Below are 22,783 nucleotides of genomic sequence, written 5' to 3' on the forward strand. Positions count from 1 at the left end.
GATATAGAGGTCGAACAGGGGCCATTTACTGGTGATTAGACCCGCAGCACATCAGATCATCAGTCCAGATTTTGTCAAAGAGTATCAGTGGAAGAAAAGGCACCAAAGAGTATCAGCAAAGATTTGTTTAGGGACTCGAAGCACCTGAACATTGATGAAGCCCCCAGAAAGTCAAATCAATAAGCATCAGCCCATCCTTGCCTTCAAATCACCATTAAGGCATTCAAAGCACCAGGACAGCAAGGAAGCAGAAACCCATGCATATTTATTTCAGAATATGCATAAAGAAAGATCCATTGCACATACTAGCTGAATATGACACAATTAAACGAGGTCCTCAAGAGACCGTTTTAGAATATTGTGCAAGATTCAACAATGTATATAATGTGATACCACAGAATTTTAGGCCTCCACCCGACCTTGCCTTGTACAAATTTCCTGATGGTTTTGACCCTGATATGGCATATCAGTTGAAAGAAAGAGCTCCTGAAACCCTTGAAGACGCGCAAAAGGTTGCTGTCACGATAGAAGCCAACTTAATTGCCAAAAGAAATAGAGCCCGAATGGAAAAGAGAACCACCTTTAAGGAAGAACCCTCAGCCTTCGACCAGAAGCTTGATGCTATCATCAATGGCCTGCAAAGACTAGGAGAGAGGGTAGAAAATGTGGAGAGAAAGACATCATGGGAAGCACAGCAGTCTAATCCCATAAAAAATCCCAATTTTAGGAGAACGCAGAACATAAATGCTGGTAGGTCTAACCAATACCATGATATAAGACCCCCTTTTCAAGACAACTATGTAGAAGAATCCACTTCTAGTCAACCCATAGAAGACGATCATATGAATTTAATGGATCTAAAGGGTGAGCATCAAAATTTCGTGACACAAGAAGACCAAAATGAGCATGACTGCAATCAATTTCAGACTAAATCTAGTGAGTCTTTTGATTTTAAACAAGGGTATGATACTGCTGTGTATGAAGTACACAAACAGTATAAGCTCAGAACTAGGACCATTGACATCTCTGAGCATAGCAAGACAAAGGAAAGTAAACAGCCCAACAAGATTAAAAACAAAGCTGTTATAACAGAACCAGCTGATATGACTGTCCCAAACCCACATCAAGTGACTGTAGAAGATATAACAGAAATACAGCCTTCCAAAGATCAGCCTTTGCCTTCTCTTTTCTCAAAAGAAAATTCAAACAACATCCCAAAAAGTACTCCTGAAGTTTCCAAACCACAAGCAAATACTTCCCATAGCACTGATAAACAAGAGAAAGTCACTGAAAATTCAAATGAAAAGGAAAAAACTGCCAATTCCAATACTAAGACTCCATTGGAGAAGCCTTTTAGTTTAGAAACAGAGATTGGAAAACTGAAGATAGCCATTCCTCTTTCAGAATTGGCTAAACACGATGTATATAGGCAACAAATTCAAAGGTCACTTCAACTCCCAGAAAACAAAGATGATGTAAATGTTTTGGATGATTCCCCTGAACTATTGTTTGGACCAAAAGTTAATGGAAAGTCAACACAAGGACCTGTCCCACCCTTTTATGTCAGTCTACATATACATGACAAAGTTTTACAAAACGCTATGTTTGACTCAGGGGCATCGCACAATCTTATGCCCAAAGCAGTTATGGAAAAACTGAATCTCGACATCACAAGACCTTACAAAGATTTATACTCATTTGACTCAAGTCAAGTGAAATGTTTAGGCCTCATTAAAGATCTATGTGTCTCCTTAGTCCAATATCCCAACAAGACCATCCTCATGGATGTAGTAGTGGTTGACATCCCACCAAAGTATGGTATGCTCCTCTCGAGATCATGGGGAGCAAAGCTCCAAGGATCCCTTTAATTAGACCTTTCCTACGCTACCATTTCAGTCTTTGGGCAACCAAAGAGACTGTACAGAGAAACGCTGATGAAATATGTAGTAAGTAGTGAAAGCAAGCCTGAAAATTTTCCCATTTATTCAATTCATTCAGATATGGATTCTTTCATTTTATTCAATGATGATTCAAATCTGCTCACTAATAAGGAGCCTTTGGCTCTAGATCAACAAGTGCACATCAATGAAGAAACGGTTGCCCACAATAGAGAAATTGTTAAAACAGTAAATGCAACCAGCATGTTACAAGAACCTCCCCAAACAGAAATTTTAAATCTGCCCAACCCTGATTCGGATGACACTCCTAGCATTGTCAACAAGCAAGAAATCACATGGTTCTTAGAGTTTGATGGTTCTGTCAACAAGTTAGGAGCAGGGGCAGGTGTCTAGATTCACAGTACACATGATAATCATGCAGAAGGACATGCCTATAGACTGAATTTTAAATGCACAAATAACATGGCAGAGTATGAGGCTCTGTTGTTAGGCCTTAAACTGCTGAAAACTCTAGGTGCTGTAAAAGTGTCTATCTTAGGTGACTCTGATCTAGTTATACAATAGATGAAAGGTAATTTTGTTACCAATGACAACAGAATGAGAGCCTACAGAACTGCTGCTACTAACATACTACAGGCATTCATTGAATTCAAGCTTGACAAGATTTCCAGAAATCACAACATTCATGCACACAGCCTAGCCACCTTCGCGAGTACATGCAAGCTCCCATTTGACCCGAATCATCACTTCACAGCCGAAATAAAACATAGGCCCACCGTCCCAAATAATGTCAGAGATTGGCAAGTATTCGAGAAGGATGCCCAGATTAATAATTTCCTTACCCTCGAGCATGAATTTTCAAATATTCACATTGACATGGATGCCATGACAGATTCTGAACAGCAGAGAAATGAAAGTCAGCAAGTTCTAACCACTGCAACAGCCAAACAGATTCTGAAGCCAACCATTTTTGAAAATGAAAACATTGAACAGCTGAAACAAACACAGGCAGAAGAAGTAGACAGAACAGAGGCAGAGGTCATTGACTTGAAAGATAATTTTTTGCCTGCTGGACTAACTCCGCTAGAAGACATGTTTGACTCTAATGACATTCCTAGAAAACCAAAACTGCAACCAATAAACACGGAAATTGAAGAACACAACATTGGGACACCAGAGAACCCAAAAATGATCAAATTGTCCAAAAATTTGCCACTTGATCAAAAGCCCAAGTACATTGACTTATTCAAAGAATTTCAAGATGTATTTTCTTGGAGCTATGAGGATTTGAAATCCTATGATACATCAGTGATTCAGCACACGATCCCATTGAAGCCCAATCAGAAGCCCTTCAAACAGAAATTGAGAAGAATCAACCCTGTGTTGCTTCCCCCGATTGAAAAATAAGTAAAAAGGATGTGGGAAGTAGGCATTATAGCCCCTATCAGATTCTCTGAGTGGGTGTCCAACCTAGTGCCTAGAAGAAAAAAGACAGGTGAAATCAGACTTTGCGTAGATCTCAGAAATTTAAATCAAGTCTCCTTAAAAGACCACTATCCCCTGCCCAAAATGGACCACATACTGCAGAGAGTAGTGGGAGCATCTAGAATTTCCCTGCTAGATGGTTTTTCAGGTTTTAACCAGATACTTGTTCACCCAGACGACCAAGACAAAACTGCCTTTACCACACCCTGGGGAACATTTAAATATGTAAAGATGCCATTTGGACTTAAAAACGTTGGTTCTACCTTTCAACGAGCAATGGACATTGCATTCACAAAAGAATTACATGACTTCCTAGTTGTGTACCTTGATGATTTAACCCCATTTTCCAAATCTGATGAAGAACATCTCAAGCATCTCAAACAAATTTTCATGACATGCAGGAAATATGGCATTTCCTTGAATCCAAAGAAGTCCTTATTTGGCCTGGAAGAAGGTAAATTACTTGGCCACATTATATCAAAGGATGGGATCAGAATTGATCCTGAAAGAATACAGGCCATCCTCCAAATTCCACATCCGAGAAACATAAAAGAGCTACAAGCGTTCCTTGGTAAAATTAACTTTTTGAGAAGATTTATTCCAAATTTACTGAAGTAATAAGACTATTAAGCAACATGCTAAAGAAGGATGCCAAGGTAAGATGGTCCCTTGAGGCCAAGCAAGCATTCGAGAGTATCAAAACTGCATTAGCCCAAACTCCTGTTCTAACCAGTCCACAGTTTGACAAGGATTCTATCATATTTTCGTTCGCATCAGACCACACAATCGTTGTTGTCCTGTTGCAAAAGGATGAGCCGGGAGCTAAAAATCCAATTGCTTTTTTCAGCCGAGCCTTAAGAGACGCCCCTCTGAAGTACCCAATAATGCAAAAACAGGCCTACGCACTTGTTAAGGCCATCAAGGATTTCAGAGTGTACATTTTATATTCACACGTGACTGCCTATGTCCCACACGCTGCTGTTAAAGATATATTGACTCAAGACGGATTAGAAGGCAAAAGAGGTAAGTGGATTGCAAGTATCCTCGAATATGACATTGAAATAAAACCAACCAAGTTGATAAAGGGACAAGGTTTAGCCAAGATGATGTCCGAAACAAACTTTCAGGCCTTAGACATTAACCAGCTGGACAATGAACCGGAGCTGGCGACTCCACAGATCAGTGAAATATTTCTGCAATGCCCCTGGTACACTGATATTTGCTTTGTATTGTTAAACCTGTGTGCTCCCCCAGGATTGTCCAGAACAAAGAAAAGATTTTTACAAATGAAGGCTTTGAGATTTTGTGTTATAGATGGTGCATTATTTTGGAGAAATCATGAAGGTATATTGTTAAATTGTTTAACCATGAATGAAACTAACAATGTCATGAAAGAATTCCATGTAGGTGATTGTGGAGGACATCTCTACTGGAAGTCCACAGCAGACAAAATCCTGAGGGCTGGTTTCTACTGGCCCACTCTTTTTGCAGATGTAAAAAAGTTTTCCACGACATGTCACAAGTGCCAAATTTTTGAAGGCAAGAGAAAATTGTTGCCCCTGCCCCTTAAACCCATCTCCACCGAAAAACCTTTTCAACAATGGGGTCTTGACTTCATTGGAGAAATTCATCCCTCTTCCTCAGGCCAGCACAAATGGATCCTAACAGCCACCGATTATTTCACCAAGTGGGTTGAAGCCATTCCCTGTAGACAAGCCAATGATACCATCATTATCCAATTCCTTGAATGCAACATCCTTTCCAGATTTGGCTGCCCTGAGAAAATCATCACTGACAATGCCACTGCCTTTAAGTCCAAAAAGATGATCAGTTTCTGCCATAAGTTTCATATCACCCTGGGCCACTCTGCAGCATATTACCCTCAAGGTAATGGATTGGTCGAATCATCTAACAAGAGCCTCATCAACATCATAAAGAAAATGCTAGAAGAAAACAAGAAAAACTGGCATAAAAAGCTGGTGAACGCCCTATGGGCAGACAGACTTTCAAGCAAAAGATCAATTGGAATGAGCCCTTATGAGCTGGTATATGGCATGGAGGCTAGATTTCCTTCATCCCTGGGCATTCCTACTATCAAACTATTACAGGAAATTCAGGCTCAACCAAATGACATTCAAAGAAGAATTAATCAGACAATTCACCTTCAGCAAACCAGAGAAAAAGTCTATGACAGAGCACAAATCTTACAAGAAAAGCTCAAAAAGATGTTTGATAAGAGAGCTAAAGCTGAAGATTTCAGTATTGGTGACAAAGTTTTGAAGTGGGACTCAAGAAGAGAAGACAAGGGCAAACATGCCAAGTTTGACTTTCTATGGAAAGGTCCATTTGTAATTTCTGTTGTTCAAGGAAACAACACCTATTTTCTCAGATCTATGGAGGACAACACTGTTGAAGAAGGCCCTGTGAATGGCAGGATGTTGAAACATTATCACGATCCTTGTTGTTGAAACAATGCAAGTTCTGTAAATATCTTTGTACAATATTATTTGTATATATCAGCACTCAGTTTAAATTTTTGTAAACAGGCCGATTGTTAAGGAATAGCAGTAAATTTGGAAAGGACGCAGCCGATGCAAATTCTTCAATCTCAAAGGCATCAAAACAGAGCAAGAACTTTCATTTTATATCAACATAGTTTCTCAAGCATTGTACATAAAGATCAAGCGCGCAGAAGAAAGCAGGCGCTGCTGTACATCTCACAGAAAGCTCTGTTGAGGAGGAGTGGTTCATAGTTCAAAGTTTCATATCTAAAACAGCCAGAACAAAGAAGAAATTCACAGTTAACAGCAACAAACAAAAGATCAAGGCAGTCTGACCTGCTGTTCTTGACTTTTCACAAGGAAAAGCCATCCCCAAGTGGAGCCACTGTTAGCCTCCTGTTGCAACAGGGTATCATCTTTCATGATTGACATTTTTACATGCCAAATATGTCATACTTTGCAAGCTGCAGTATTCCACATTTCCAGAAGAGACCAAAGAAGAATCCATGAAGTGTGCTGATCCAAATGCCACTGCTGCATTCCATTTTGATGAGTTGTTCCAATTTTGAATAATTTCTTAAAGGGAGGTCCAAACAGTCTAATCCTGGTCTCCCTAGGTTTCAATTTCGTGTTGTAGAATATAGAGAATGATATCTGTCCAAACACTCTAAGCTTGGCAGATTTGTAGATAGGTAGAGAAACTAAGGGACCCAACTATTTAATCTGGGCCCTGGCATAACTAAGTGTAGATTTAGATAGAAAAAAGAAAAAAGAAAAAAAATTGCAAACATGGGTCTGCAAGTCTAAGTGCACCCAAAACAAAAAGAAGAAAAAATGTTAGGACAGTAGGTTGGGTAGGTAGCTGTTTGGTGGCAGAATGATAATTGATGATCAGTTTTGTATCTCACAATGTCTTATCCTTTCAGATCATAGTTATCAGGCAGTTTTGCATTCAAAGGAGGTACTCAAGCTAGAACTCACTAACCTCCCCTTCTTCTCATTTCCCCCAAGTCACTTACTAAAATCCCCCAAGGGGTCAAGGTCTGCTTGAGCCTCTCAGTTTCATCATTTCCATGACATTCACCTTGGTGAGGATCTGCTTCACTCAAGGACTGCTCACTCATCATCTGTGAGCCTTCTTTTCCCCAACAAAGCCTAAGGTCTCATACCTTAGCGCCCTCTTTTCATCTCCATATTAACTATTAACTTTATTATATAACTCCCTAACAATTTTCCCCTTCCCCTATTAAAATCATGTATATAAAACTCCCCTATGTAAATACCCCTCCCTGGCAATATAGCCATATTTCCTATAAGTCCGAGAAATCACAGTCCATTTGGGGCTGTCTTTAGCCCATCCGAGTCATTAAGGAGCTAGTCTGACATCAGGTCAGCTAGTAACCGCTTCCCTAGCCCTAAAACCCCTCTAAAACCCTCAAAATTCCCTATTTCGTACCCAAACCAAAGTTTTGTGCATAAAATCCTAAACCCGCGCACTTTCAACCCATATTTTACCCCTTACCCTAAGTCCCAACTGTAAATATTGATCGTGCCCGTTTTAAAAAACCCCAAAACCCGCTTTCCCTAAGTCATAACCCACTGCGCGCATTATTAAAAAAGGAATATTCTTGGAATATTCCCCCGCCGTATTTCCTTTACCGCCAGCCGTCCGATCCACAGCCCCGCAGATCTACGACTGGCGGGCCGTCCCACCTCCAAAGCGCCCGAGCTTTAGCGTCCGGGAGATGGGCAGTATTCCCGTCGTACTCCCACCACGCGTCAAGCGTTGGGCTGTGGCGGAGCCCCCTCCCCCGAGACTGCCTTTGCCCAGAAGCGGTGTGCCACAAAACTGCTTACCACCCGTGACGTCACATCCCACGTCACCCCCCTGTACTGTCCCTGCTTACGTCACCCCTTTGTCCAGTCACCCGATGAGTCACCTGCCTGCGTGGCCTTTCTGCCACGTCATTGCCATGTGTCCTTCCACCGTACCTGCCACGTCATCGTCCGTACGTGATGACGTCATGCTAACGTCATCCCGCCACGTCGCCCTGCTGATGTCATGCTGACATCACCTGCCGTACAATGTCACATCATGCTGACGTCATCAGCACTTTTTGGGCGCAAAGGCGCGAAAGTCGCACTTCGGAGCCCTGGAATCCAATTCTGAGGCAGTTTTTGATGAGCGATTTGCGCCTATCGCAGGATTTTTTAGGCCAAAATGGAGAATCTTCAGGGAATCTTTAGGGAATCTTCTCATCATGCTGCCCCAGGAAGCCCGAAAAGGCGCAAAAATGATCTGTTTTCTTCACAGAGCATATCGAAAGGAGCAGAAGACAATTCCAGATGATACAGAGGCCGAACAGCGGCCATTTACTGGTGATTAGACCCGCAGCACATCAGATCAGCAGTCCAGATTTTGTCAAAGAGTATCAGTGGAAGAAAAGACGCCAAAGAGTATCAGCAAAGATTTGTTTAGGGGCTCGAAGCACCTGAACATTGATGAAGCCCCCAGAAAGTCAAATCAATAAGCATCAGCCCATCCTTGCCTTCAAATCACCATTAAGGCATTCAAAGCACCAGGACAGCAAGGAAGCAGAAACCCATGCATATTTATTTCAGAAGACATTGCACCAAGGCACCCAGGACTACATCATTTATTCATTTTTTTTTACGGCCGCCCCCAGCGCAGCCTGAGAATTTTCATGCATTTATTTCAGATAGGAGTAGGTCAATAAATTATTTTTTATGACCTGATTAGGTCAAGATGTAATAAAAGCAGTAGATAGAAAGTTTTGCCCTATATATACCACCCTCTGTATAGTTTTAAGGGTTGGTAAATTGAGAATTCTTCACTAGAGACTCGTTGTGTATACCTGAATTTTTCTGTAATCAAAGATTGCCGAAAGCTTGGAGAGCGAACTGTCTGTTGTTGATAAATGCTTTGGAGACTGAAGATGGAATTCTTGTGCTACGGCCTGAAGCAATAAGTGCCTCTTATCTTTGTTTATGTGTTTGCCATTATCTAAATAGCAGGGAAAAAGAATAGCCTAGAATTAGTTTAAATACTCTCTATGCTCAATTTCTGCTGTTCTTGATGTTTTCCTCTGAATGAATTGGTTATGAATATTGAATTCCTTCTGGCTCATGTTTACCCCAATTCACCTGTTTTGGCCAATTATCTAGGGATTCTTAACTTCCCCTAGGTAGCGCCCTGTTACTTTCTCTGCTAATCTGTTGGAGAGATTCTTAATTGCCTCTCTTTCTTTAGCATTCATTTCATCCTTTAAACCCGAAAATTGCTTCAAGCTCAGCTATCTTGCTCCGTGTTCCCTCACTGTTATTAAGGAAACGCACCAGCAGTTCCCCTCCTCGACTCCACGCCCAATGGTTTGAAACATTCAGACTATACTCTGCCTCTCTACCTGAAAGTGTGAATTTTCCCACCAAAACAAAACAAAAACCCTCTGAACCCAAGACCTAGCCTAAAATCCTTTCAAACAAAGCTAAATCTAAAAGAGAGAGCCCTCTCTAATTGCAGGTTGGCTAGAACCTGCAGTCCAAAGTTGGTTTGTGGTTACCTCGGCCGTATCCCTTTCTTAACCTTCAGGGACAACCTGAGTAATAACATGAAGGATGACCTAGATAACCTAGAAACCCTAGAAATCACTCAAGATTCAAAAAACACTTCAGCAAAGCCAAGAGATAAATTTCAATCACACAAGGATGTCAATCAAGACAAATACACTATAGTCACACTAGAAAATCATAAATAGAGGTCAAAAACATTGAAAACAGGAAGAAACAATAATTTTAGTCTATCCTCTAGGATCAACGTGACCGTTAAAGGAAAAAGGGCAATGAAAAGCATATCAATGCATCTGTAAATTTAAAATCAATGCTGATAGCGCTTTTGTCAAAGAAGAAAACACGTTGGGTGAGAAAACTAAGGAAAAAATAAAAAATCTCCAAGATCAAAGCACACTAAACATTCTCAGGAAATAACCAGTGATTGAAAATAGCTATAGTGATAGACACAAGCCAAGAAATTTACAGTTGGTCAAACTCATCAGAGAATCTAATTGAAGGAATGGATGGAAAGGGTTATAGCTTCCCCAGTGGAATCACCACTTGTTTTCTAGGTAAATCCTCTTTGCGGACAGAGACAATTCCTCTAGCCAAATGAGTGGGACTAGAAACCTACGTGACAATCTACAAGACGCTTCCTAAATTTCAATCAAAATGAGAGAAGAGGAAGATGGCCTACCTTGTTCGGATGTTATAACGCACTCCTTTGTTGAAGATTTCGAATCGCTTTCTCCGAAGGTTCATCTCTACTGTTCACAATGTTTGGATACCTACACAAGAGATCAAAGACACAACAAAGCATACAAGTACAACAAGCATAATATAAAGTAATCCTAACAGATCAAGGAACATTAAGATAAATGATTCATTAACACAAAGATTTATGGAATGTGAACCAATAGTTGTATATATTAATGAAATAAAGGAGGAAGCATACAACCAAGCCTTGATGTCAATAAGCTCTCCTTGAGTGAATGTCCAAGTCCAAGCTCAAGCTCTCCAAACACCCCTTCTCCAAGCTAAATGAGTAGCATGTAGGCACTATCTTAGCATAAGGGTGAAAATATCCAAAGACCAACCATTTGGGAATGGGAGAGGATGAATATATAGGCAGGGAAAGGGAGCTAGGATCTCTCCAAATATAGGAGAAGGCCCTCATCTCAAGGAGGTATCTCATAGGGATAATATAAAAGGGAAATATTGGGAGAATTTGACCACATACACACCGAACAACCTCCAGCTCGTAGTTCTGGAAGCCTCTAGATCACAAAGCTTCGTTTACTCTTTGGGAAAGCTTACCTTTTAGGTATCAATGCAAGTATCCAAGTAAAAAGTGCACTGGCAGCGTGAGGCAAGTATAGTGCAACTCGCCATCAGAAGTAGTTGTCAGTGTCAGGGTCACACTGGTTTTATATCTTACTTCTTCAGGGAAGGCCCAAGGCATGGTTCCATCAGTGTTTCAGAGAGGATCTAAACTGCATATTGGGATGGGTAGACTGCATGATTGCCAAGTTTTGGGCAATTCATGGTATGATACAGGGAACTGCAGGAGGTGTGACAAAATATTGTGTAACAAGTAGGAATAGGTGTCATGGTCGCAGAGAGATTACTTGTGTTTCCATCAATTCCAAAGGGGGAGATTGTTTATCAGTGGTTGTCATTGATGTCAACCCAAGCAACACCAAGGGCCAACCTGATCTTTCATGGGAATTTTTCCTTGATAACTTACTCTATTTTTAGTCAAGGATCTTCTATATGGATTCTACTCATCGAGATATTTTTGTTTATATATTTCTTGCCACGTAATTCTTCACGGTTTGAGAGATATTCGTGTTTTAAGTTAGTAACCCTAGTTAGTGGGCTAAAACCCTATGGGGTTGTGGCATCACACTCATAATTGGTTGTGGTCATTGAATAGCCAATAATTAATAATGTTTTTTTTCTCCTAAAATCCCTCCAACGTTCACTTGTTGAGGACCCTCTCAACTCAAGACATTCATATAAATAGTGACCCTCATATCCTCCTCTAGTATGTATTTTTTGTCTTCAAACAAGTCATCATGGTATTTTCGTTATAACTTGTTATATGTGAATCTTCAGAAGCTGAAATTAAAACCCATTTGAGACGAAATCTTAATGAACCTCATGACCAAATTTCATATCTTGGTACACTATATTTTAGGAGTTATGATCTGAGGAAGTTAGGGTTTTTGCAGGCTCCCGAATTCCATGTCAAAGAGGGTCGAAGGTCGCAATAGTGACACGTGGCACTTCGTACAAGTACACTCTACTGAACCAGTCTATAATCAGGTCAGCATGGGAGATTGGGAAAAACTCTTTCTTGAAGAATCCAATATTGATCAAACCTATGGAGTTGGAAAGAGGACTCATAGAGCTGCCACAATGCGAAATTTTAGACCCTGGAGATCAGAAATTACAAAGATACAATAGATTCAATATCGAGCTCCTAGAAGCCAAGAAAAAGCATGCATTCAAGGATCATTGGAGTAAGGGCCACACATAAACATTAAAGGGTAAGTATCCTATAACAAGGTATTTATGATTAGTGTTTACATTTGAATTTTGAGTATCATCTCTGACATATGTTTTTGCAAGACAATGTAAGTATACACACGGTCTCGAGTATATCTCTATGTCTCTATATGTCACAGTTAGTTTTGATACCACATTTCAGATGTCCTATTCTTGATACTACACATTTGATGCTACATATTCTTGATGCTACACCAAGTCTACTAAATCTATATGATGTTGTAAGTTCATGTTACTTGTCTTATCATCGTTGATAGAATCGTATCTGTTGTTGTACTTAGAACTTGGTCCATCACAAGTCTAGGGTTTGTCATCAATTTTTATTGTATATATATTTAGGTTGGTTTTGGATATAGTCTTGCATAGATTCCAGGCCTATATCAAGAGTGGGATCCTTTTTCTACTACTACAAAAAGTCAACAACAAAAGTGACAAGCACATTTCAGGTATGCATTGTAATTTTAATTTGTATTTATTCATTATTATGCACTTACATGTGTTTTATGAGGAGAGGTAAGTTGAAGGGTATCTTTTTTTGTTTTGGGATTGGTTTCGCCATGAAAATTTTACATGAAGGTAAAAGAAGATTCAAGTACAACATCAAACAATAATTCAAGAGCAAAAGTATCAAATCAAAGGAAGCATTGCAGAGATACATCCTTTAAGACATGCCAACCATGTAGATATCATGAAGTATTGTTAAGGCCAAGAGTCATCATTGTAAAGTTGTAAAAGAGTCCTTTTTAAAAGAGTCATCATTGTAAAGTTGTAAAAGAGTCATTTGTAAAAGATTCATCATTGTAAAGATTGTGAAAGAGTCATTTGTGAAAGAGTCATTCTTCCTAGAGTCGAAGAGGTAGCGTTGGGAGGTATAGGAGTCATTGTTGGGATAATATCATGGTTGGGTTGTAGATGATAGAGTGATTGGGTATTTGTTCAAGTACACAAAAATCATTGTACATATTATTGTATTGTGGATTATTGTCCTTGGTTTGGGAATCCACAGTCTTGTCTTATTTCAATCATTATACAGTGTCAGGGAGGTGATAGGCAGGTGTATGAAGTCACCTACAGGTTGGGGCCTGTGAACACTTCAGGGTGGTTGGGTGGTTGTATGGCGAGTTGTGACTCGCTAGGGTCTTGGGGCATCCATTCAGTTGATTACTGAAGAAACCAGGGCATTGGGGCGTCCTTCTAGTGGGAGATGGAGAAGAATTATTTTCTAGAACTCTAGGAAGTTGTTTATTTTGTTTCAGTTGGGGATGAAGATTAAAAAATTTATTAGAAAAACATTCGGTGGTTTTTGACCCAGAGGGGGTTTTCCACCTAAAATGTTTGTGCCTATTATGTTATTTTATTTACTTTTATTACTACATAACCATTAATAATAATTGAATATTAACTAATGCTTTGAAAATATTTAAAAGTGCTAATTGCTAAGGAACGTTGATTCCCCACCCCTCTCAATATTTCCAACAACCATTGAGTTGGAGAAGCCTCTCATGATGTGCCTTTGTAACATCCAAATCCAACTTTGCTCCCATTCTCAAAGTGTTGTACTCAAACTAAATGGAGAGGAGAGCCTTCTTTCCATAGACCAAGTCATAAGGGGTGAAGCTAGTGGTTGTCTTCCAAGTTTTATTATAAGCCCAAGTGGCCTCCACTAGTCTGTCAGCCCAATATTTTCTTCTTCTACTCACAACCTTGGTCAGGATTCTTTCCAATGCTCTGTTAGTAACCTCTACTTGTCCATTGGCATGAGAATGATAAGAAGTTGACTTCCTGTGTTTGATATTATGTTTCCTCAACAAATTCTCAATCAATTGTGATGTGAATTGAGCTCCCTAATCAGTGACTAGTTCTCTAGGGTACCCAAACTTGTAAAATACATTCTCCCTTAAGAACTCAACCACTTTCTCTTATGTTGCTACCTTGACAGCCTTGGTCTCAGCCCACTTTGTCAAATAATCAGTGCATACAATTATGTACTTTTTATGCCCTAATGGTGGATCAATGGGCCCAATGAAATCCATGCCCCACTTGTCAAATGGTTGTAGAGTCACCTGAGGTTGCAAATTCATTTCATCCTTGGGAGTAGGTTTCCCCATTCTTTGGTACTAATCACATCGACTAGTGTATCTTCTTGCATCTTGGTGTAGAGTGGGCCAGTAGTAGCCAACTTGCAACACGTAGAAGGTCATCCTCTTGGATGCAAAGTGACCTCCACAAGGCCCATCATGACAGGCGATAAGGATGTCAAAGACTTCCTCCTCCCTAACACATATCCTCAAAATTTGATCTGGGCCTAGATTGAAGAGATTTCCCCCAATCCAAGTGAATGGGGTGCTCTTCCTTACAGTTCTACCTTTTTCCTTGGAGGATAGATTTGGAGGGAATTGTGTAGCCACTAGTGGTTGGCTATGTCAGTAAACCATGGAGAGAGAACTAAAATAGAAAACAAATTATCATCTGGCAACTGATCATCAACCATTCCTTCCTCTCCTGCAGGTAAATAAATTCTAGACAAAAAATATGCAACTACATTTTCTCTACTAGGCTTATCAATGTTAATTAGATCAAATTGTTGTAATAAAAGCAACCATCTAATAATTCTATCATTCACATCAAGCTTGTTCATTAAATATTTGATAGCATCATGGTCAGTATGTACAAAGGTCTGGTAACCAATGATGTAGTGTCTAAATTTGTTCAAGGAATGGACAACAACTAGGAGCTATTTTTCAGTCACAATATAGTTCAATTCAGCCTTGGACAGATTTTTGCTAATGAAGTAAATGGCATAAGGAAACTTGTCATCTATCTGGCCTAGAGATGCTCCTATAGCTTTGTCAGAGGCATCAGCATGGATGTGGAAAGGAAGAGCCCAATTTGGGCCTCAGAGTATGGGTGCAATAGTCAACTTGTCCTTTAAGGTTTCTAGAGCCTCTTGGTAGCTTTCTGACCAGCAAAATTCAAATTCCTTGGCCAATTGTCCAAACAATGGTGAGGCTATATTGCTGAAGTCCTTTATGAATATCCTATAGTATCTAGCTAAGCCCAAGAAACTTTAGACATCTATCTACTTCTGAGGAGTAGGGACCCTCTTTATGATAGCAATTTTATTTGGGTCAACTTGCAGTGCTTCTTGGGATATTGAGCGACCGAGAACAGTCCCTACATTAATCAAGAACTCAAACTTCACAAGGCTAAGGAATAGGTTCGTCTCAATGCATTTCTTTAGTACTTTACCCAAGTTGGAGAGGGCCTCTGGGAAGTCACCCACATATGGAGTGAATTCATCCATATAGATTCCTACAAAGCCATGGATTAACTCAACAAAGATTCTCAGGACTTCCCTTTGAAAAGTGGTAGGGGCATTACATAATCCAAAAGGTAGGACCCTATAAGAAAAGGTACCCCAAGGAAAAGTGAAGGTGGTTTTATCTTGGTCCTCTAGGCTGATCTGGATCTGATTATAACCACTGAATCCATCCAGGAAAGAGAAGAGCTTCTTTCCTGTAAGACCATCCAAGACTTGATCAATGAAAGGTAGAGGGAAATGGTCTTTTTTAGTGGCTTTGTTTAACTCTCTATAGTCCACACAGATCCTCCATTTTCCATTATTCTTTGGGACCAGAACTAGAGGATATTCCCACTCACTATTTGAGATGGGGTAAATGAACCCTGCATCAAACAAATCCTGCAGTTCTTCTTTAACTATGTCTTTGAAGGCTAGGTTCATTCTCCTCTAGGGTTGGTGCACTAGCTTGTTATGCGACATGCTAAGAGGTGCTCTCTTAGCATGTCGCATAACTCCTTTTTCCTCATGTGCAGAGAGAGGGGTTAATTTTAAATGTTTTAGATGGACCAAATTCTATCATTTTGACATGAGTAGGACTTGATTCAGCTAGGCACAAATCATTCCAAGGGTTATCTTCATATTTCTTTACTAACTCCTTAAGGGACATGGTGTTGGGGGATTGATTTTTGAGGATTTGATCAATCAGGTCGTCTTCATCAGGTTTCCCCCCTCCTATAATAACATCTAGGGTACATATTGGGTAAGATATGGCATGGTATACTTCATCTTCCTCCTCCTCATTAGACCATAAGGGTAAGTCATGCTCTAGAGATGGTTGAGTAGGAGGGTATAAGACCAATTGTTTGGACAAATTCCAATTCTTAATGGTCATATTCACAACCCTGCAACTTATGTAAGCATCAATAGTGGCTAGCCATGGCCTTCCAAGGATGAGAGGATAACCATTGAATTTGGTCTTAGGTTGGAGAACTAAGAAGTCAACAAGGTATTCCCAGGAATCAATGGAGACCATCACATCCTCAACAACTCCCTTAAGAGCTACTGTGAATCTGTTTGCAATCTCAAAGACTATTGTGGTCTTCCTTAATGATCCTTAGAGATTCAGTTTAAGCATGGTCTGCTTAGTCATCACATTGATGGAAGCCCCAAGATCAATCAAGGTATGGGGGAAAATGATGCCATCAACGCACACATCACCACAGGACTTCAAGGCTCTAGATACAATGGGAAAATCACTCTCCCAACATTAAGTCAAATAGTTGTCCAATGACATTAATGGTAGAGGTGTGTTTCTTTCTCCCCCCAAGATGTTTGAAGCATTTATCCTTAATTAACTTTCTATCGATGGGGACATCCTTGATAGCTTGGAGGAGTGGAATTTTAACACACAAGTTTTTCAATTCACCCAAAAGTTCGGTCTCTTCTGGGTGTACTAGCTAGGATGGATTAGTCTCTTAAGAAAAGGAGGTGTATTGGCTTGAGGAACACTCTCTTCATTTTCCTCTTTAAGCTCCTCGGGTGGAGATGGATTTTGGTTATCTGGAAGTGCTCTTTTAGACCTGAGGTTGATTTCTTAAATTTCCATAGCATAGGCAAGGTAGGATGTCTCTCCACGATAGACCTGTTATGCCTACTTGTTGTTCGGGTTCGGATTTGGCTGAGCAGGCATCTCAAGTTGCTTAGGTGGAGCAGGGTGAAGGGGTCATGGTTGAGATTGAGGTGGAGGCAGTAAAGCTAGAGATTGGTTGAATGGGGGCCTCCACTCCTATGAACAAGTATTCCACTAAGGTTGTGGGGGAGAATATGGACGAAATGATTGATTGGTAGTTTGGGAATGGTATTGAGGTGCATAAGACCAGGGAGAAGGTGTGGACCATGAAGGATGAGCAGGAGGACACCAAGGAGGAATGGATGCATTTTGATTGGGGTTTTAATATGAATAGGATGCCCCTTGCATACCATGTTGGTATGGTATAGGTCCTTGAGGCCTCCTTTGGTTGATATAGCAGAGTTATTTAGTCACACCTTCAGTTCATTGATACACAACTTTAAATTATGGAAGAGAAGGGAACCTGTTTGTGGAGTGGATTTCCTCACAAACCGAGCAAATCTCGATGATATTTAATGGACATTCATTTCTAGGGTTCATCCTGGTGCATCTAGGGCAAAAGAAAACTAAGGCTCTTTCTTCTTCCTCCTAATTCTTCTTGATCTGCATGGTGTCCATTTGTAGAGCAAGGGTATGCAAGATTTCACTCTTAAAGTCCTCCAACATGTTCCCAGTTTCACTTTTGATGGATGTGTTGGAGGAGGTTGAACTGGCCAAAGCTTGATTAGCCCTACCCTTCTTTCTGGCTACCCTAGAATGATTTTTAAATACTTTATTGGTATCATCATAAGATAGCTGGTAGATGTCTCCTCTTGTCATGCGGAAAGAGTCAATTTTGTGGGCAAAACCGACCTCCCTAGAAGCTAAGGCTTTCTAGTGACAAACAAGACAAATAAACACTACCTTTCTCTAAATATGCATTTAGAATACAAGTAATCAGGTGTTTATAACATACCTTTAGTCCAACGCTTTGTAGTAGTCCAGCCTCGCCGATCCGGATGAGCTCCTCCTTCTCTTTGAAACCTGCATTCACTAACAAGCCAAAAGGTTACATAGCACCTGATAAACTTATAAAATAACACATATTCATCATACAGACCAAGGAATATATGAAACAAATCATGTATAACAATCTGTTGAGAAAAGTGAGCTTAATTGTATTAAGTGGAAACAAAAGAAACCATTACAACCTGAGCCTTGGTGTTGTGAAGGTCCCTCCTAGGGTCCAGCAACAGTTCTCCTTTACTCTGATCAGCTCACCCACTTCCAAATAAGGCTAGGAAAGGATGGGAATCTCTCCTCTCAAGCTCTATAAGGGAGTCCTAATTCCAGCAGCATCTACCCTTAGGAATGTTCAGCTTTCAACCTCCCCTCCCTCTGGCCCAATGCCTGTATTTATAATGCTTTGGAGGAAGTTAATCAGGTCCACCATCAATGGGATAAGCCCCTCTTTGAATGGGATAGCTCCCCTCTTGATGGGATAAGTTCCTCTTTCATAGGGATACATGAACCATCTGGAGGCGCTCAATACACGTCAAACAAACTTCTAGAATGCTCTAGAAATAACCACAAGTAACTTTTTTGAAGTGAAACTTGCGCCTTTTGACCTTTACAGGAGTACGCACCCACCCCTTTACAGACAGAGCGTACAAGTACGCAGGTATTGTGAACTTGGGGTGCGTACACGCAGGTAAGGCTAAGAGAAACTGCGTAACCAGAGTTATTTGACTTTTTAAGAACTTTCTCTCTTTTTTGGAGTTTGATATGAGGAGCAGAGGTATGAGACTTGCCAAGGAGGACAGTATGACAGTTGATGGAGCCATACTGACTGCAAATAGTCATGGTGACAAATTTTAGTGTAACAGAATGCCCCCTAAAGTGTGAAGCCTGTCGTAGATTAGGGTTTCATATCATCTAGGAAGGGTGAAGTACTTTATCATTTCAAGGATTATCTTGTGGAGAGCCCAGTCGGAACCTGCAAATATTCAACACAAAATACATATATAAGATCATATCATCGCTGAGGTAGGCATTCCCATACTCAGATTGAAAACTTTAACTAACAAACTAACTACTGATCTGATACAGGAATGATTTTGCAGTACATCATAATCATAGACTTGTGTAGACACAGTATGGACGCAACCATCTATTTATAGTTGGTCTACTATACAATGAATACAAAACTCCTCGCAGCCTGGATGGTGGAAACTAGATCCAGGGTCTTCATTTCTACTTCCCGAAATAGTACGATTCTATCCATGCGAATAAATGAGTTGATGTCGAACATGGTAGAAACCACTTGATTACCAGTCAATGATGTAAACTGTTAACAAGTGTGAGAGAGACCACCAGTGATGTCAATGGTTCTCAAAGTACCCAGTACAATCCATGAGATGTGAATGAATGAGTTGATGTCGAACATTTCACGGAATCCTTTGATCAAAAGTCAATGATGTAAACCGTCGTCAAAGGCGAGAAACCTGCCATTGATGCATGCAGATTTCAAGGTACTTACGATTTCTAGGTCATCTTTCTAGATAATGTGCTGATGTCGATAGAAAGCGACTCGTTGCAGGCAAGCCCACAACACGAAATCATAGATCAAGTTGAAGAAATGTAGCTGTAAGGACTAACTCAGGGATGGTCGAGATGGATGACGGGTATTTTGCAGATGAATGGTTTATTTGCAGTGACCTCTTGAACACATAACGACACAACAGATGGCTTGGTGACATTTGACCCAAAGTTAATACCCGGCTGAAGACCTTCAATGTGGTTTGATCAGCTGTGAGGCAAAGGATTTCCCAACCCAGGTGAATGAAAATTTTCGTGTTCAAGAGTGGTGATAAGGCTTCTTCTGAGACAAAGGATAACAAATAGGCTCATTTTTCTCTCTTTTCCCCCACCATTTCTGGCATGTACCTCTTTATTTTTTACAAGCTTGAGGAGGATAACATGTGCTTGATTATAAGCTCATCCTTCGGATGAGTCCAACTTAGTTTTGATTCGAACCCTAAGAAGGAGTGGTCCGTTCCTGTTTGTAATCGAACAGGTCCTTTACTGTGAAATTTTAACGAGTCTAGTATAGGAGAAACTTGACGTTTTTCAATTTTATAGAGTCTGAAAAAACATAAGACTCCAGGGTTGAACTTTTTCGTAAATTTGTGTCTCCCAAGCCCGAAAAAGTATAAAATAATACTTGAGAGAACCGCTTGATCTTGCGACCAAGGAGTACTTTCATGATTAGTGTCTTTGACCTGAAAAGTAAAAAGTGATCAAGGACACGTCATTTTATTTCCAGTATCGAATTTGAAACGACAAAAATCCGGCAATCTTTTCCTGTTTTTACGGTCAGAAAAGGGCTATAAGGGGACCGTCTTTTAATTATGTTTTAACGAGTGTAAAAGAAACGCTCGACAATATTTTCATGTTTTATGAGTCAGAAAAGGGCTTAAAAGATGACTCTGAGGTTTCACTTTTTCGTAAGTTTTAACGAGTTCGAGAAAATGATAAAAATGTACTCATATGGCCAACTTTCAATTTAATTTACAAGCAGGAAAAGACGGAAAGAACTCGGCATTTTCATTTGTTTTACGAGAATGAAAGTTAGCAAAATAATCTCGGGATTTTCATGAGTTTAACGAGTCTTGAAAATAACTGAAATTGACTCAAGATAGGTTTCATTTTTACAAAAGCTTGAAACAGAGAAAAACTATGCTTCAGAGTAGTTTCATTTTTACACAAGCTTGAAACAGAGAGAAAACTGTGCTTGATGCCCCCTAAGCGTAACTGCTAGAGCGCATGCCCCCCAGCTTCATTTCATTCAACCAGTTGGATGAAATGAAGGTTCAATTACGAGATCATTTGAAAGACTCGACCTGAAACTGTAAGAAAATTATGCAAAAATTGAAATAACTAACCTAAATATACAACTTAACATTTATGAGATCTAGTCAAACTCTCGACTCAAGTAGAGGAGGATTTGTTTCATTTTTTAGCGAGCTTGACACAAGAAAAGAACTATGCTCGGTTTCGGTTTCATGTTTACGCAAGCTTGAAATGAAAAACTATGCTTGTTATAAGTTCACATGCCCCCAGCATAATGACGCAAAACGAGGTACATGCCCCCCAAGCTTCATTGCATTCAATGAGGTGGATGGAATGAAGCTTTACTTTCAAGATCTTGGAAAGACTTGTGGGAGTTGTTTCATTTTTTAGTGAGGTTGACACAGGAAAAGAACTATCCTCAAAACCCTTGTTTCATTTTTTAAACGAGCTTGACACAAGATAAGGAACTATGCTCATAACTACTCTCTACAATCTACCTAACAAAAAACTTTACTCTAAAAACCTTGATTCATTTTTTAACGAGCTTGACACAAGACAAGGAACTATGCTCTAAAATCCTTGTTTCATTTTTTAATGAGCTTGACACAAGACAAGGAACTATGCTCATGACTACTCTCTACAATCTACCTACTTAACCTACCCTTGTTTCATTTTTTAACGAGCTTGACACAAGACAAGGAACTATGCTCAAAAAGTTCGCATGCCCCCAGTATAATGATGCAAAGCGAGGTACATGCCCCCCAGGCTTCATTGTATTCAACCAGATGGATGGAATGAAGGTTTACTTTCAATATTTAACTTGAAAAGGGAGTTGTTTCATTTTTAAGGAGGTTGACACAAGAAAAGAACTATCCTCATACCTGATTCATTTTTTAACGAGGTTGACTCAGTAACAGGAACTATCCTCAAAAACCTACTTTCTACAATCTACCTACATATCCTAAAATCTACCTGATTCATTTTTTAATGAGGTTGACTCAGTAAAAGAACTATCCTCATGCTAGCTTGTTTCATTTTTTAACGAGGTTGATACAGGAAAAAACTATCCTCGTACACATTGATTCATTTTTTAACGAGGTTGACACAGTAAAAGGAACTTTCCTCGTAACCAACTGATTCATTTTTTAACGAGGTCGACAGAGTAAAAGGAACTTTCCTCACTACATCCAGTTCCATTTTTTAACGAGGTTGAGACGGGAACAAACTATCCTCGCTCCTGATCATGGCTTCCAACTGGAAGAAAGACATGTCAATGGACACACCTTGATCATGGCTTCCAAGAGGTCTTCATCAGAAGGAAGAATAGTTCTCTGGAAGGAACACATGTCAAGGGACTCAAAAGGGATAAGAACATCATGTTCAAGTAATCCCATAGAGTTTTCCATGTCAATTACCGGATCTAAATCAAAGGAAGATGAGCAAACAGCGAGAGGCTCACTTACATCGGTAACTGAAAACATGGGACCAGTTGCCACATAATTAACCCGTGGCGGGGTAGATACCACTTTAGAATCAGGAACATTTAGGGGTGTCATATTATTTTTAGTTGAAACAAGACTAGGGAACGAAAGCTAGTCTACAGTCACAATACTGCCATTGTGAGGGAAAGACATCACGCGAAAGAGTGTCGATACGACAGCTTTCATTGCATAAACATAGTCTCGCCCAAGGAGTAAATTGAAATCCAAGGGACCTCGAACTACCATAAGATCAATACAGACAGTTTTACCTTCCAAGGTAATAGAAAACTTAGGAAGGATCCCTAAAGGTTCACTAATGGTTCTGTTAAAAGCTTTCAGATTCTGCGTAATAGGCGCAAGCTGAGGGGAACCCAAAGCTTTCCAAACAGTTGAGGATAAAATACTAATAGAAGCACCTTCATCTACCTGAGTACGATGTATGTCCCTACCACCAGCCTTGACAATGATTTGGAAAGGGATGGAGGAAGGAAGACGAGGTTTTGTCAGTCTATTCC

At 40.1% G+C, this 22,783-nt stretch overlaps 1 protein-coding gene across 1 annotated transcript in view; it reads left to right on the top strand.

Moving 5' to 3' along the window:
- The window catches only part of LOC149251557 (uncharacterized), a 43,907-nt gene that overhangs the window by 12,666 nt on the left and 8,458 nt on the right, over positions 1 to 22,783 (top strand). The window contains exon 3 of the mRNA XM_089453923.1: positions 2,791 to 2,936. Coding sequence (XP_089310049.1) covers positions 2,791 to 2,936 — 146 coding nt within the window. The remainder of the gene's footprint in view (positions 1 to 2,790; positions 2,937 to 22,783) is intronic.

The sequence above is a fragment of the Pinus tabuliformis genome, chromosome 7, assembly GCF_031772625.1.
Source record: "Pinus tabuliformis cultivar Carrire ecotype Pingquan chromosome 7, CPIR1, whole genome shotgun sequence".
In the NCBI taxonomy this organism is placed as follows: Eukaryota; Viridiplantae; Streptophyta; class Pinopsida; order Pinales; family Pinaceae; genus Pinus; species Pinus tabuliformis.